General features: G+C 33.4%; 1 protein-coding gene across 1 annotated transcript in view; it reads right to left on the minus strand.

Moving 5' to 3' along the window:
• LOC149780131 (vacuolar protein sorting-associated protein 52 homolog) overlaps window positions 1-19,014 on the minus strand; it is a 77,539-nt gene that overhangs the window by 14,187 nt on the left and 44,338 nt on the right. The window contains exons 12-17 of the mRNA XM_089936906.1: window positions 17,858-17,991; window positions 16,016-16,171; window positions 10,914-11,032; window positions 7,826-7,949; window positions 5,077-5,289; window positions 896-1,073 (exon numbers count right to left, since the gene is read on the minus strand). Coding sequence (XP_089793032.1) covers window positions 896-1,073; window positions 5,077-5,289; window positions 7,826-7,949; window positions 10,914-11,032; window positions 16,016-16,171; window positions 17,858-17,991 — 924 coding nt within the window. The remainder of the gene's footprint in view (window positions 1-895; window positions 1,074-5,076; window positions 5,290-7,825; window positions 7,950-10,913; window positions 11,033-16,015; window positions 16,172-17,857; window positions 17,992-19,014) is intronic.

A 19,014-nucleotide genomic window follows, 5' to 3' on the forward strand; every position in this document is an offset into this window, starting at 1 on the left:
ATGCCTAGTGGCAGTGTTTTAGATAGGGGTTTGGCCATATCAAAACATGTCTAGTGGCAGTGTTTTAGATAGGGGTTTGGCCATATCAAAACATGCCTAGTGGCCCTGAAGCAAAATATCATTTCTTAAATATCTGGCAAAGCTCAAACTAATCACTCATCCAAGCACAGTGATTTATGTTACCTACAATCTCAAACTAATCACTCAATCCAAGCACAGTGATTTATGTTACCTACAATCTCAAACTAATCACTCAATCCAAGCACAGTGATTTATGTTACCTACAATCTGAAAATCTCAAAACTGAAAACAACAAATAATTTCTGAGCCCACAACTACTCAACGTTTGACAATTTACTCTAGCATTTTATTATGAGACAAGAGCAAAATTCATTTTAACACTATCATCATGTCACAAGATAAACAGGTAACACTATCATCATGTCACAAGATAAATAGGTAACACTATCATGTCACAAAATAAACAGGTAACACTATCATGTCACAAAATAAACAGGTAACACTATCATCATGTCACAAAATAAACAGGTAACACTATCATCATGTAACAAAATAAACAGGTAACACTATCAACATGTAACAAAATAAACAGGTCACAATATCAACATGTAACAAAATGTGTCTCTTACAAAACTGAGAAATGGTCTGCTGAGACAATAATATGGTTGACTTCTGGCATGAAAATAAAATGTCCAGTGCCACATAAGAATACAGGATTCACTGATTTTGGTCATCTGCTTTTTAAAAGACATGTTCTGGACAACTTTATCACAGATAATTCACTGCCCTGTCCTAGCTATGCACTGAAAATGACATGCACTGGAACACTTCAGCAATGATAATTCACAAAAATAAGAAAATGATCAGGACTTACTTTCTTCATGGCTCAGGGCATCCAAGTTCCCTCGCTCAATGGTAGCTTCACAGTCCTTGACAAATGTGACCATGAGTCCAAAGTGAGTAATGAGGACCTCCTCTATAAATTCATGTGTCCTTGCTGTCAGCAGCTCCTTGAAGCTCTCCGATTCTTTGGAGTCCTCAGTTGTCCTCTCCTGCATAGGTGATGATAATAATTTAAATATGTGGAAAAAATGGTGGTATATTTTCTACTGCAAAATGTTTCATATTTGCCTTTCTACCTATGTCTTGCAGATATTTCTGAAGGGACAAATGCTGAAAGTAATCTGAATGAAAATAATACTTTTTTATGAAAAAGAATGATAGACACAAACCATGAAAAGCAATCTGAAAAAGAAGTATCAATTCAGTATATAGTATTTTTTAGGAAAATAATTACTTAAAAACAATACGGCTTGTTTAACCCATTGTTTTATTTGAAATACAAACTGTTCCTATTAAAAAAATGTCTGCCATTTTAGAGATGTCAACATACATTCATCCGTATAGCGATGTACAGATTCTTGAAGTTCTCTGCAAACTAGTATATGGTTAGGAATCCCTTGCAAACATTTTTTTTCAAGCAGCTTTCAAGGGCTTCTAAAATTCATGGAGCATTATTTTGTTTGGTATACTGCTTGATATATTTGATATACTATTTGGTATAATATTTATTACACTACTTGGTATACTATTTAGTATACTACTTGGTATACTATTTAGTATACTACTTGGTATACTATTTAGTATAATACTTGGTATAATATTTAGTATACTATTTGGTACATTTGGTATACTATTTAGTATACTACTTGGTATACTATTTAGTATAATACTTGGTATAATATTTAGTATACTATTTGGTATATTTGGTATACTATTTAGTATACTACTTGGTATACTATCTAGTATACTACTTGGTATATTTGGTATACTATTTAGTGTACTACTTGGTATACTATTTTGTATACTACTTGGTATATTTGGTATACTATTTAGTATACTACTTGGTATACTATTTAGTATAATACTTGGTATAATATTTAGTATACTATTTGGTATATTTGGTATACTATTTAGTATACTACTTGGTATACTATCTAGTATACTACTTGGTATATTTGGTATACTATTTAGTATACTACTTGGTATACTATTTAGTATAATACTTGGTATAATATTTAGTATACTATTTGGTATATTTGGTATACTATTTAGTGTACTACTTGGTATACTATCTAGTATACTACTTGGTATATTTGGTATACTATTTAGTGTACTACTTGGTATACTATCTAGTATACTACTTGGTATATTTGGTATACTATTTAGTGTACTACTTGGTATACTATTTTGTATACTATTTAGTATACTGTTTGGTATATTATTTGGTATACTATTTGGTAAATAGGTACAAAAGTTGAAGAAAAACAATTCATAACTGCATTAGTAAAGGGGCAAATAATCCATCTGGCATCTACAGTGTCACATGTCTTTTGTTCCGCCCAATTTTCATTCAATTTAATTATTTATTACTCATAGAAAATATATAAAAACTACATATTCTAAATGAAAAAAGTGATATATTTATTCAGCTTAAAAATTGCTCTATTCCCACAAATAATTTTAAGGATAAAGCTGTTTTGAAGTTAAAAAAGTTTTCAAGGCAATTCTCAATTTCAAGAAGTGTTAAGACCAGGGATAAAAATGTTGAAAGATGTACCCCTGTTAAGACTGCCTACCTCTAATAGGTATACATCTGGGGAAAATGGTGAAATCTGTGCCTTTATGGACTGCCTACTTCTAACAGATGTGTTTTGATTCTATTTTGTGTGAAAGTTCTAACATAATCAAACTCATGACAACACAATAAGATGTCATGTGACAAAATTAAAACTGAATTCACAAAACAAGATTCATTCAGGAAAACCTTATTTTAACCCTTAAAACATCTAATATATGAATTATATGTTCTGTTTTTATTCTCAACTTCAAAATATTAATGTAAAGGTTAACAGTGTCATCTAGCAACCCGTAAGTTTTGTGTGCTTTCTGTTATTTTATTTTACTCCTGATCCTGGTTTGTGTTACTATTGTAAAGAAATGAACAATGTAGTCATTGTGGTGACTGAGATTATATATAGCCAGTGTGGTGACTGAGATTAGCTGTAGCTGGTATGGTGAATGAGATTAGCTGTAGCTGGTATGACTGAGATTAGCTGTAGCTGGTATGATGACTGAGATGAGCTGTAGCTGGCATGACTCAGATTAGCTGTAGCTGGCATAGTGACTGAGATTAGCTGTAGCTGGTATAGTGACTGAGATTAGCTGTAGCTGGCATAGTGACATATTAGATGTAGCTGGTATAGTGACTGAGATTAGCTGTAGCTGGTATGATGACTGAGATTAGCCACAGCCAATGTGGTGACTGAGATTACCAGTAGCTGGCATGGTGACCGAGATTAGCTGTAGCTGGTATGGTGACTGAGATTAGCTGTAGCTGGTATGACGACTAAGATTAGCCATATCCAATGTGGTGACTGAGATTACATGTAGCTGGCATGGTGACTGAGATTACCTGTAGCTGGCATGATGACTGAGATTACCTGAAGCTGGTATGGTGACTGAGATTACCTGTAGCTGGTATGATGACTGAGATTAGCTGTAGCTGGTATGATGACTGAGATTAGCCATATCCAATGTGGTGACTGAGAGTACATGTAGCTGGCATGGTGACTGAGATTACCTGTAGCTGGCATGATGACTAAGATTACCTGAAGCTGGCATGGTGACTGAGATTACCTGTAGTTGGTATGATGACTGAGATTAGCTGTAGCTGGTATTACTAAGATTAGCTGTAGCTGGTATAGTGACTGAGATTAGCTGTAGCTGGTATGGTGACTGAGATTAGCTGTAGCTGGTATAGTGACTGAGATTAGCTGTAGCTGGTATGATGACTCAGAATACCTGAAGCTGGTATGGTGACTGAGATTACCTGTAGCAGGTATGATGACTGAGATTAGCTGTAGCTGGTATGATGACTGAGATTAGCCATAGCCAATGTAGTGACTGAGATCAGTATTAGTAATGTGGTGTCTGAGATTAGATTTTACAGACATGGCCAGACAATTACAATATGTTTTCACTTAGAAGTTGAATCTTCCTGCAGATCTGGGTATATGCAGTCTTTTTTAGCAGTAATCAGCAGAACAAACAATACAGACCTGATTTGCCAGTGCATTATGTGATGCAGTTCAGGGTCTGTGTAGTTTGCTGGTGGACTTCACTTATAAGCAAATATATTGCTGACATTAGATTTTAATGTCAACACACATATAATTTTAAACACAGATTATTTTTACCGCTGATGATTACATTATTTTTACCGCTGATGATTACATTATTTTTATCACTGATGATTACATTATTTTTATCGCTGATCATTACATTATTTTTACCGCTGATCATTACATTATTTCTATCACTGATGATTACATTAATTCTATCGCTGATCATTACATTATTTTTACCGCTGATCATTACATTATTTCTATCACTGATGATTACATTAATTCTAATGCTGATCATTACATTATTTTTTCGCTGATCATTACATTATTTCTATCACTGATGATTACATTAATTCTATCGCTGATCATTACATTATTTTTACCGCTGATCATTACATTATTTTTATCACTGATGATTACATTATTTTTACCACTGATGATTACATTATTTTTACTGCTGATGATTACATTATTTTTATCACTGATGATTACATTATTTCTATCGCTGATGATTACATTATTTTTACTGCTGATCATTACATTATTTCTATCGCTGATGATTACATTATTTTTACCGCTGATGATTACATTATTTCTATCGCTGATGATAACATTATTTTTACCATACCATGATCTTTTCAGTTGAAACTAGATATGATCCTATTTTATTTTTTGTGAATATTCTAAACTTGATGCCATAACAATTTTGCAAATTACAGACTAACCATATCTGTGATAAATATTTTCACAAGATTCTCTTTCACTACAATTTTGATTTGTGACAATTGAAAAATTCACAGTAAACAAAAACATTCCTGGAAAATCAATCGATCACTGAATATGAACCTTCTTTAAATCTCTAACTTACTGTAATAACACCTAGCATCATGTCATAGTTGTTGATGAGAAATATAAGCTGCTCTTTTCGATGTGGGAATTCTGCTGCCATCTTCAAGATGAAGTTTTCTACTTCATTCTGGAGTTTTCCCAGGACTACCTGGACACGGTCTTCTGGATATTCTGGAAAGGACTGACTAATACCAACAACTGCAGCAGAAAATTCAGCATATCTTCTGGTGATCTACAAAAATACAGTTTAATGAACAAGGCAATTAGCCCATGTCTATACTTAAATATATACATATCTATTATGGAAGAACAAGGTAATTAGCCCCATGTCTATACTGAAATATATACATATCTATTATGGATGAACAAGGTAATTAGCCCCATGTCTATACTAAAATAATTACATATCTATTATGGATGAACAAGGTAATTAGCCTCATGTCTATACTGAAATATATACATATCTATTATGGATGAACAAGGTAATTAGCCCCATGTCTATACTAAAATAATTACATATCTATTATGGATGAACAAGGTAATTAGCCTCATGTCTATACTGAAATATATACATATCTATTATGGATGAACAAGGTAATTAGCCCCATGTCTATACTAAAATAATTACATATCTATTATGGATGAACAAGGTAATTAGCCCCATGTCTATACTAAAATAATTACATATCTATTATGGATGAACAAGGTAATTAGCCTCATGTCTATACTGAAATATATACATATCTTTTATGGATGAACAAGGTAATTAGCCCCATGTCTATACTAAAATAATTACATATCTATTATGGATGAACAAGGTAATTAGCCCCATGTCTATACTGAAATAATTACATATCTATTATGGATGAACAAGGTAATTAGCTCCATGTCTATACTGAAATAATTACATATCTATTATGGATGAACAAGGTAATTAGCCCCATGTCTATACTAAAATAATTACATATCTATTATGGATGAACAAGGTAATTAGCCCCATGTCTATACTGAAATAATTACATATCTATTATGGATGAACCAGGTAATTAGCCCCATGTCTATACTGAAATAATTACATATTTATTATGGATGAACAAGGTAATTAGCCAATGTCTATACTGAAATAATTATATATCTATTATGGATGAACAAGGTAATTAGCCCCATGTCTATACTGAAATAATTACATATCTATTATGGATGAACAAGGTAATTAGCCCCATGTCTATACTGAAATAATTACACATCCATTATGGATGAGCAAGATAATTAGTACCTGTCTGTCTTAATCATAATGAAATATATACATATCCATTATGTATTTGTACCACTTAAAAGCCAACATTCTGATTATAAAAGCTAATGGTGCCCCATTTTTAAATAACAGATTGTAGTGCAAGTACTTCAAGATTTGTGAAGTTAAATTAAAACTTTTACAAGAACAGTCATCATCACTATCTGCTTTATTAGTTTGGTGTTGTCTATTCAATGACACTGTCCAGCACAAGATAGGCTACACATCAAGGCCAGTATATTTTTACTATAACCCAGAAAGTCCTAGGGAAGACCTACTAACCTACTGGAACCTATTGGCAAGCTCTCTTGCATAACCATGGTGATAGAACTGAGACTCAAACTCACTCCGACAGAGGTGATATGTGTGAGTGGTCTGTAAAGGCTAGCGAAACTTGCAAATTTTGCTTTAAAAAGGTACAGAACCAAGGGTTCATCAAAATGAAATTTCTTGTTTGCAACAAGCAACTGCCCTTTCAGTAAAGCCTGCCTTTAAGTTAGATCAAAAGGACATGCAGAAAAGCCTGCCTTTAATTTAGATAGAAATAATATGTAATAAAGCCTGCCTTTAATTTAGATAGAAATAATATGTAATAAAGCCTGCCTTTAATTTAGATCAATATGACATGTAGTAAAGCCTGCCTTTAATTTAGATCAAAATGACATATAGTAAAGCCTGCTTTTAATTTAGATAGAAATGATATGTAATAAAGCCTGCCATTAATTTAGATAGAAATGACATTTAATAAAGCCAGCCTTTAATTTAGATAGAAATGATATGTAATAAAGCCTGCCCTTAATTTCGATAGAAATGACATGTAATAAAGCCAGCCTTTAATTTAGATAGAAATGACATGTAATAATGCCTCCCTTAATTTCAATAGAAATGACATGTAATAAAGCCTGCCTTTAATTTAGATCAAAATGACATGTAATAAAGCCTGCCTTTAATTTAGATAGAAATGAATTGTAATAATGCCTCCCTTAATTTAGTTAGAAATGACATGTAATAAAGCCTGCCTTTAGTTTAGATCAAAATGACATGTAATAATGTCTGCCTTTAATTTAGATAGAAATTATATGCAATAATGCCTGCCCTTAATTTAGTTAGAAATGACATGTAGTAAAGCCTGCCCTTAGTTTAGATCAAAAGGACATATATGAAAGGAAATTAAGAGCCTTTGAAATGAAGGTCAATTTAGACTGTCAATGGATGTACAGACAGACATGCATGTGGATACCAACATGACATGTATGTCAAACTTCTGCTAAGGTGAGCTCAACAACAGGTCTAAAGGCACCAACTGAAAGCTTTTGTCATGAAAATATGATATACAACATAATCTGCTGTTATGGCAATGACACCAATATCAACAATGATACCATCCAAACAGTAATCCCAATCTATGAATTGCTATTGTAGGGATGAAAATAAAATAAATCAGGAATTAAGTAAATTTAAACATGATACTCACAAAGTTTGGTCGAACATCAATGTGCCCCAACTTTTGAGGGTCACAGTCTCTCACACTCTGCACATTGAGCTCTACAATGTATTCAAATCTTGGCCACATGCAATGCAAAATCGTCTCCCAGTACCTGTCAAAAGAGTTATTATGCATTGGGGTCAAAGGCAGAGAGGAACTTATTTGCTCTACACCACTTGGAGTAAAACTAACTTACACTATGGGTATAATAATAATAATAATGATAATAATAATAACTAGAAAGAGTTGCCCACTAGTCTCAGCCATTGAGAAATAATGTCATTTTGAGACACTTGTACTGCATGGAAGGAAAGGAAACAAGCCAGCAATGTGAATAAAACAAAATTGTATTAGGAGTGTGACATACAAAGTTCCTTATTTTTAAAACCTGGATTTTAGTCTTCCTTTCATTACAATATATGGAAACAATTCTGTCCATCTAAGTACTAAACTGAAATGTTTGACAAAATTCTGTCCATCTAAGTACTATACTGAAATGTTTGACAAAATTCTGTCCATTTAAATACTGTATTAAAAGTCGGACACCATAGTGAAAACTTGACACAACATGGTGTCGAATAAGACATACTCAGCTCAACACTGTATTATCACAGTACTTAACGTTGTTATTGGTACATATTGAAACTGTTCTGCTATTATTGTAATATTACTGATTTAAAAAGTTTAGCTGCTTTTGTTTTCCTATTTATGTACGATAAGTATGATCATAAGCAATAGTTTGTCAATTTTGGTACATAATGGCTACCAAGGAATGAAATTCTGAACTTAACCTTGTATGAACATGTAAGTCACCATCGATATATCATCTATAACCATCAAACAGCAGATGACACAATGCATATATTTCTTAATCAAAGCCAATGCAGGTATAGCAAGTTCGACAGGAGATTTGTATAGGAAGAGCAATGGAATTGCATACACTTTATAAAAAAGTGATGTTGATTGCTTTTCAAGGTAGACTTATCAAAAATGTTGCCATCTTGGAGGAAATTTTGCTATGACAGATTTCAATCCTTACTGGCTACAGCTTTACATCTGTAAACAACTGCTAAATGGTGCATGTTCAAAATTAATCAGGAAATCCTGTTTGCCACAATAATATGGAGCCCATGATAATTCAGCATTGAGTATATTATCAAGAGGCAAAATGGCTTTTTCAGCATAATATACACAGCTATTTTATATCCCTTACTAACCAAGAAAAAGAGGTGAATAAAAATGTGCTTTTTTTCATGATGTATAAAAAATGGGTTAGAAAAGCAGTGAAGTTAATAATTCATTCACTTCTTAGATTACACAAGTCTTTGGTTCATGCAAGTAACTCGTGAGTTTTGTGAGCTTAGACAAATGTGTGGGTTATGGGACATCAGTGGAAAAGAGGCTATGTAGTGCAAACAAAAAGTTAAGTTTGAAAAAATGTACCAATTAATTTCACATGAATTTGGGATCTTAAACCCTTACCAAAAATATCAAAATTAAGTACAACATAATGTACGGGCTGTTCCATTAAAACATACATGGTACCCAGGGAAGGCACTTTAAAAAAAATATATGCCAGGGTACATTGATTCACAGAGTTCATACTAAAATAATAAGAAAGTTCTAAATTGCATCTGTGGATGAGTACCCAACTTTAAAAATGCTGTCCCTGGGTACCATGCATGTTTTAATGGAATAGCCCTAATATAAAACACAAAAATGTTAAAATTCCAAAAAATGTTTATAAAATAACAGATACTGGTACACATGTAAATTCTTTGGAACATGAATAAAATTTGTTGTATAAACCACATTCCCGTATCAAATATTTTCTTGGACAGAACATCCTTGTACAGTTTCTTTAAGTAGTTCATGGTAGAATACTTTTGTCTCACATGGTGGAAATCAACACACTAAACAAGAATGTATTCCACTGTCTGTGGGCATTTGCAGGGTATACATTCAGGTTGAGTTTCACCGTTCAGGAGGTATACATGAATCAATTATGCATGTCTGATATACGAGGTAAGGAGTTATGCCAAAAGTTGTAGGGTAGGCAGTCTCATAGTCACCACAACTATACTGGTGAGCAATTCTGCTATCTGGAAACAGTGACTGAGAAAGAGCACTACTGTCACGAGGCAAAACTATAATGACTGTTTACCTCTTTTAAAGTCTATACCTTACAGCTTTGCATAAAAACTGTCACCAAAACTGTACCCCTACTGTCAGCCATTGAACCTGCTGACGAAGTTGAAAACTGTCTTTTCTGAGTCAGACAACAACAGCGACATAGAGTTAGATGTTTCTGTGTTGACCCTATGAATGCTGACATCAAAAGAGCAGGCTCATGCTGTTTATTAGTTTCAAATGTTTCTTTCCATTACACGACTAATTAAAGCATCAGTGCCCATTCCTGTAGTATCAATTCTTTCCTTTACACATGACTAATTACAGCATCAGTGCCTATTCCTGCAGTATCTGTTCTTTCCATTACACATGACTAATTACAGCATCAGTGCCCATTCCTGTAGTATCTGTTCTTTCCATTACACATGACTAATTACAGCATCAGTGCCCATTCCTGCAGTATCTATTCTTTTCTTGCACACTATGCAAAGTGCACCATGCTGCAAGGTTGCACCTTTCTTTGGCCACTTAATAAAGTCCTTGTCTTGTAGCCAACTACCACTGCATTTTCTAATAACTGCTCCTTGTTTGGCAGAAAATTTAAAACTTAGTGAAGTGAAAAAATGTGCATGCGTTAATGATATCATGTGAGATGGGCAGTATGCATGATATCCAATTGCTTTCTGTGGATTCTGATAATGAAGGAATAGCTAGAATATGAAGGAAAATCAAAATATACTTCCAATCCTGATGCAACTTAAAAAAAATGACTCAAAAGTATAATTTTCAAACATATTTTATGTTTAACCAATTTTTTAAAATTCAATGACTTTCAATGACTTTGGTGAAAGCTCAATGACTTTCAAGGCCTTAAAATGAGGTGTTCATATCTGAGTAACTTTCAATGACCATGTAGACTCTGTATAACACCCTGAGTGATACTTACCTTTCTAAAGCAGGAACTCCACGTTTTTGCATGATTCTCTGATATCTGTAGACAACATGGATGGATAGAAATATAGCAATCGAGTCATAGCATTCATTTGCATAATCTTCCATATGTTTCTGTAAAAAAGACAATGTGATTATGAATGAACATTTCATGTGTTTTTTTAAAAAAAGTCAATGTAATAGTTAGCAATCCTTCAAAGTTTAATTGTTTGATAAAATGTATACTTTCTTGTTATTAATATTACTAACTGCTGATATCATCTACTTGTTGAAAAAATTTGTACTTTCTTGTTGTTGATATCACTGAATCCTTATGTCGTTAAAATATTTATAAAATGTGTACTTTCTTGTTGTTGATATCATTGAATCCTTATGTCGTTAAAATATTTATAAAATGTGTACTTTCTTGTTATCGATATTACTAAATCCTTATATCTTTGAATTATTGATAAAATGTATACCTTCTTGTTATCGATATTACCAAAGCCTGATATATTGACATGATGAATGCATTCTTGTTATCGATATTACCAAAGCCTGATATATTGACAAGATGAATGCATTCTTGTTAGTGATATTACAGGAAATGGCAACATAATATAACTATAATAATGAGTTGCCAAAAATGTTTCATATTATACAACAGAGACTTTACTACAATAGTGAAATATTACAATAATTATTTAATTGAACTGTGCTAAAACTATTGATAAAGCTATCACTTAATGGCCTTACTCACTGAGATGTGAAGCTGATAAAACTGTCACTGAATAGCCTTAATCACTGAGATGTGAAGTTGATCACTGAATAGCCTTACTCACTGAGATGTGAAGTTGATAAAACTATCACTGAATAGCCTTAGTCACTGAGATGTGAGGTTGATAAAACTATTACTAAATAGCCTTAATCACTGAGATGGTGAGGTTGATAAAACTATCACTGAATAGCCTTAACCAATGAGATGTGAGGTTGATAAAACTATTACTGAATAGCCTTAGTCACTGACATGTGAGGCTGATAAAACTATCACTGAATAGCCTTAGTCACTGACATGTGAGGCTGATAATACTATCACTGAATAGCCTTAGTCACTGAGATGGGAAGGTTGATAAAACTATCACTTAATAGCTTTAATCAACAAGGTAGTGAGGATGGCAATGAATAGCCTTAGTTATTGAGATGGTGAGGTTGATAAACTATCACCAAATAGCCTTAGTCACTGAGATGTGAGGCTGATAAAACTATCACTGAATAGCCTTAGTCACTAAGATGTGAGGTTGATAAATGTATCCAGGGATGGTCCTGGCTTTTAAAAAGCTGTCGCCAAAAAAATCGCCAACTTCAATATTTTGTCGCCAATTTTCAAAAAGTGTCGCCAAAACAAGTAGTGTACATTTTTCCAGGTGTTAATTTAGTCTATTAATGTAACAGGCAATGAAAATTACAAAAGATGGGTTAGTTAATACTTTAATTACAACAAGCATTAACAAAATGTTACAAAGTGTTACATGAAGATCTGTCGCGATTTTAGGGCTGCCCACTTGTTGAATGCAGTTTCAGTCTAATTTTTCACATCTGCACATGCTGATTCTCATTAAATTTTCGAGAGATGAGAAGCAGAGCTTATTTCTGATGTCAGTTTTTATGAGGTTCATCTTACTGAATCCACGTTCTCAGTCTACAGTGCTGACAGGTGACACCAGTAGTCTCTCAGCAAACCCCCCCCAATGGCTAGCTTCACAAAGCTTGTAGTGAATTGCTTCCTAAATCACAAGAATGATCAATGAATGCTGTATAAATTTTCTCGACAAGCAAAATAGGATCTCCATTCCCACGAATGAAACTTACACGACACGACACGAGTCAACACCGCGCAATATTGGACCGTATATATAAGCATAAATTCACACGAAAGTTAGGGATTCTTTCACTCCTGTATTTTGAGAAATAAATAATTATTATTAATTATGCAAAACTTTTTTTTTTTTTTTTTTTTGCTATTTCTTGTTGCGGAGTTTAAGTCTCTGCAGCCGTAACATGGAATTGATGGCAAAAGGAAAAGATCAATGAGTAAAATGCTGCACTGGCGACAGATATAATTGTGATTGAGATTATTTCCATTTGCTTTGTATTTATACACAGTCAGTACTTCAAAGGTTATCAGTTTTCTATGAAGGTTCAGCAAAACTATTGTATTGGTATATGTAAAAAAAAAAACAAACCACGGATTAGCCATACAATTGTATCTGTTCTTTCTATTCGGTCAGTTGTAGGTATAGTGCGGTAGCATGACTGACTGTATCGCAGCATACAGTACTCAGCCCAGATGTCAGCATAAGCAGATTATGATGTAACAATGCACTGTAAAGATGGGTTTGTCAATACGAACAAAGGATAGTTTGTGTAACAGATTGATTCCAATGCATTGCTTAGTCAAGTTTGTGGCTTCCTTTCGTTCTCGCTTTTAATTTATCCAGTCCAAATCCATGATTGTATGTACAAATTAAATAACCAAAAAGTATGTCGCCAAAAAAATCGCCAGATGAGATATTTTTGTCGCCAATAAGGGAAAAAAATTGCAATTTGCGACATTGGCGAAGCCCAGGATGATCCCTGTGTATCACTGAATAGCCTTAGTCACTAAGATGTGAGGTTGATAAAAGTATCACTGAATAGCCTTAATCAACAAGATGGTTAGGATGGCAATGAATGGCCTTAGTTACTGAGATGGTAAGGTTGATAAAACTGTCACTGAATAGCCTTAGTCACTGAGATGTGAGGTTGATAAAACTATCACTGAATAGCCTTAGTCACTGACATGTGAGGCTGATAAAACTATCACTGAATAGCCTTAATCAACAAGATGGTGAGGATGGCAATGAATGGCCTTACTTATTGAGATGGTTAGGATAATGCATAAGTACAGTAAATCTTTGTTAAAACTCATCCCTCATAACATATGTAAAAATTATTTTTGTACCCATGGTTCATAACATCACTCAAATCTTTGTTAACTCATCACTCATTTGTCACTCATTTTGTTTAACTCATCACTCAGGGGCCCCGAGTGGCCAAGTGGTCTAAAGTGCTCTCCATTACGGATCACTGCCATCTCACCTCTGTCTGCGTGGGTTTGAGTCTCGGATTTGGCCAATGTGGGTATGTGAGAAAGCTTGCCAGTAGCTTCTTGTGGGTTGGTGGTTCTTTCTGGAGTTTTCCCAGGTTCTTCCTCTACCATTAATACTGGCTACCATGCATAGCCTATCGTGTGCTGAAAAATGGCATTAAACCCGACAACAACAACAACAACAACTCATCACTCATGACAGGGTTCATACAGAATTCTGAATGACAAATTCAAAGACTTTTCCCAAACTTTCAAAGACCACAAACATAGATTTCCTAGACCTATTTTTGCTAACATTTTGTATAAAAGTTATGTCATATGAGAAAACAATGAATGCAAAATACTACAGTATTGTTTTGTTACATATATCTGATTTAATTCATAGTTATTGTAATTTAATTCTTTGTCAGTTTTAAATTTTTTATTCTATTATATGCTATTGAAATGTAAATGTATTCACTGGAAATGATATTTTTCCAGAAAATCAGTTGACCTGAATCATTCTTTCATAAACACCAGGTGTTGATCTAAATCCCGACCTTGTTTCAGAATTTGTAGCAACCTTTGTAAACAAGTTCTATTTTATTTTAAAATGACTAGTTTTCGTCAGGGTCATTTTTAGTATATGTGACATAAACACGACCATGTGACCCCCCCTTTCAATTTTGCAATTCTGATTTTTCCATTACTGCACATTTGTTAGTTTTAATAGAGATGCATAGAGAGAGATTTCTCAGTTTTAGGCTTTTAACACTGATGTCATGTTATTTCAAAAGGATTAGTTCTTTTTTCTCTGGAAATATTTTGAGGAGTGCTCACACAGAAATTTTGGAAAGACATTGCTTACAAATTTAATTTGGATTTCCAACACCAGAGTGCCATTATTTCTACAAGAGCTGTAGATAAACACAGTACTGACTACAGCATACATCAGCGTCATCCATCTTGGATTTTCCATCAGGATTCGAACTTGAAATTATTAGAACATTTATTACTAGGGCTTTTGCAATTTAATTTGTGGATTATTCTTAGATTATTTTTGGATCTGATTCTTGAAACCATAAATTCTTCTCCTTTTTCCATTTTTACAGAATTTTTCCAGGGAAATAAATCATTTGTTAAATTTTAAAAAGCTTGTTGTTTTCACTCTTTCTGTGTTACTGTTTATTCGAGCCTAAACACGTAACAGTTTAATGATGAAATGAAACTGAACAGGTCACCAAAAGAAAGAAACCAGGAAAACTCGACTACATCCAAATCTAACAACCACGGACAATTTTATTTGTGATTATGGAAAGAAATTTGAATGTTTGGGTTTATTTCAATATTCAAAGACTTTAAAAGACCTCAGTGTAATCTGCTTGATTTTCCCAAACTTTCAAGGCCTTGAAAATGCTACCTCATTTTTCCCAAACTGTCACAAACCCTCAAAGACTGTATGAACCCTGCCTGAGTCACTCAATTCTTAACATGAGTCACTCAATTTGTAACACGAGTAACTCAATTGTTGCTCATAGCCTCATCCACTCGTTTCTTTGTTAACTCATCACTCACGATTCACTCATGTCATTGTTAGCTCATCAACTCAAACACCAGTACTCAAATCTTTGTTAACTCATCATTCATATCAGTCACTCAAATCTTTGTTAACAAATAACTCATAACATTTGTCACTCAGTTCTTTGTTAACTGATCACTTAGAACATGAGTCATTAAATTCTTGGTTAACTCATCACTCACAAAATCAATAACTCAATTCTTTTGCATGACTATTAATGACTTGCTAAGTCTCAGCCGCTTGTCTGCCACCTCAAAAACATGAAACATGTGGTTACTTTGAACTATTCACTGGGATCCACTATTATTTCGAGTTCTTGCTCTACTGTACATAGGGTACATATTGTAGGACTGAATTTATTGGACATCTTATGTTTAAGAAACATAAACAAAATTAATTACATGTTACATACTAGAAACATGGTGAGAGTTTTTCCCATGATGGCATTGAAAAGATCTTGTGCTGCTGTTCCAGATGCCATGAAAAAATCTGTCAGAAAGAGGTACTCTCTACAACTGTTGTCCATTAGGGCAAAATGTAGACTCCTGAATAACGACTCAAATGTGTGCTAGAATAAACAATTAAAAAAATGGGCAATTGTAAGAAATTTATAAATAAGATATTGCATTTAATATGGAAATAATCAGAGTGTATTTAGAAAATAGCTGAGATTTGATTAAAAAATGGCTAGATGAATTAGGATTTTGGAATTTGTCTCACAGCTGGTTTGTCAATAACATCTTTGAAAAATTATGTACTCCATGTTTAATTAAATGTGCTGTTTAATATAATATTAATAAGCAATCTAAAATATAAAATGTTAAAAAGCATAACTTCTGTTTTGCAAGGCTACATAAGGTGCAAATTATTTTATAAGTTCTACACTTAAATCTAGGTATTTAAGTAAAATACATTGTAAATCATTTGTAAATTCTACACTTAAATCTAGGTATTTATGTAAAATACATTGTAAATCATTTTGTAAATTCTACACCTAAATCTAGGCATTTAAATAAAATACATTGTAAATCATTTTGTAAATTCTACACTTAAATCTAGGCATTTAAGTATAATACATTGTAAATCATTTTGTAAGTTCAAGGGTCAAACTGAAGTGAAATGTTCTACATTTAGAATAATGAAATATACCAAACCTGATTCAAGGTATTTAAAGCCAACGTTACATGCAAAATGCAATACATGCCGAATCATCTGAATAATACTGAATCTTGAAAGATACTGGTCCTAAAGATCGTTGGGTTCCATTAAAACTGGATAATATTGATGTCTGACCATATTATGAACTATGTAATGTCACCCTCAAACTGAGAAACCCGGAATTTGTTTACATGTGTACGAATTAATCTGATGTAATTGGCAACACCTATGGATCAACCGATTTCAGTCAAAAGCTTGAACACAATATTTCATGATGTCACCATTGTAAACATATGAAGTCAACACCACACAATGTCCGATATGGTAGGTGATATGTTATACACTATTCTCATTTTGCATTTGATATTATGCAGGACTCAGCTTAGCTGAGCATTCCTGAAAAAGACTAGAATTACAAATTATTTTTTTATTCAAAGACATAATATATAGACATTTATTTGTTTGCATGTCCGTGTTGTATGATGCTTACCAATTAATACAGTAATGTACAACAGCTGGGTTTGTCTTCAGCTCAAGTTTGCCCTTCAAAGTATTTTGATTACCCATGCTGATCACCAATATGCACCCCAAGTCCTATTTATATCTAGTGCATGCTTTTTCTTCTCAGATGTGCTTAAAAAAGTGGGACTACATCTCTTCATTCCCTCTCAATGAATTTGTGTACCACATGCAAATGTTGTTGTTATTAGATTAGTTAGTAATAGAATGTCGAATGTAACACATCACAACTTTTAGAGCACTCCCAAAAAGACTAGAATTACAAGTCACATTGGGGAGTAAACTAAGAGGTGGTACCTCTTAATTTTAAAATGAATATTTGAACATTGTTTAAATCTAGCATCTTGTTTATTTCAAAGAATGTTTATGTCAGACAGCTTTGTTTTAACAAACCATTTCCTTCCTTCCAAACTTTAGTTATATTGGAAGAATGATGAAATTTAAGAAAAATGGTGAAATACTTATTTACTATAAGATATGTCAGATTGACAAGACTTACAAATAAAAAACTCTATTCAAGTTTCAATATATTTCATAAAATTCATCTAAGACCCTTTAAGCTTATAGATGAGCTTACCCTGTTTTCTGACTTTTGGGCTGCATGAGGAACAATAATAGGAGCCTCCAGTTCAGTTGTAAGAACATTTCCTCTGTCACCCAGTGTGAAAATAGTAGATCGGTTCTTAAGAGGAGTTTTGGTGGCAAAAAAACTTAGACTGTGCTAAGGAAACTGCTATGTTCAAGAAAATTATCTCAGCCCATTCAAATGACGACATTTAAATATTTACAAGAAAATTATCTTGACATGTTCAAAATGATGACTTTTAAATACTTACATTCAAGATTAATGGTCCATATTTTATCTCACTGTGGAGATTGGGGATGTAGAGAAATCACACTGCACCCTCCCACATGCTGTACAAGGTCATTTCCCAATGCACCCTCCCACATGCTGTACAAGGTCATTTCCCAATGCACTTACCACATGCTGTACAAGGCTATTTCCCAATGCACCCTCCCACATGCTGTACAAGGTCATTTCCCAATGCACCCTCCCACATGCTGTACATTGTCATTATTTAACATGCACAATTCACAACCAGGTGCAGATTTGAATCCTATGTTTGGATCAGTGCGAGTAAGTTACCATGGTGTGTCCATAGGCAAGATACATTACTCTAATTAGTTTGGTGCTAAAAGACCTCCTTGTGTTCCTATGTTATGCAATACCAATCAACCAATCAACTAACCAAATGTGTTTTAAAAACAAAACGATTCATAAGTGTTGCTTTTACTTTTACTTTAGGCAGTTGTCACAAGTTTTGCCCACCCCACTTTATTGTTCTTTGCAAATCAGGATTTTGATATTTTGATATAAACTCTTTTGACGTATTGGAAATCATACACAATTTTAGGATTAATCAGAAGGCCTGAAACTTACAAAACTTCTAATACTAAGTTTGAACTTATGCTTTTGTATTAGTCAACCAAAAATGACTTTATTTCTATCAGATCAATTCTTTTATTGGCGCTGAGCAAAGGCTCTATTTCATTTTATTATCTCCAAGACTGATTGATTCTGTTGACTAATTAAGAACAGATTAATTTTTCCATGTGATACCTTGCTAAAACTAGGCCCTGTATTTTCAACACAACTCAAATTTGAGCTCATAACTCAGTCTGATTTGGGGTTTTGAGGGTGTGTTCTGCACTCTTTAAAATACACATGCAGAG

The sequence above is a fragment of the Sinohyriopsis cumingii genome, chromosome 16, assembly GCF_028554795.1.
Source record: "Sinohyriopsis cumingii isolate HCF-2022 chromosome 16, ASM2855479v2, whole genome shotgun sequence".
Lineage (NCBI taxonomy): Eukaryota > Metazoa > Mollusca > Bivalvia > Unionida > Unionidae > Sinohyriopsis > Sinohyriopsis cumingii.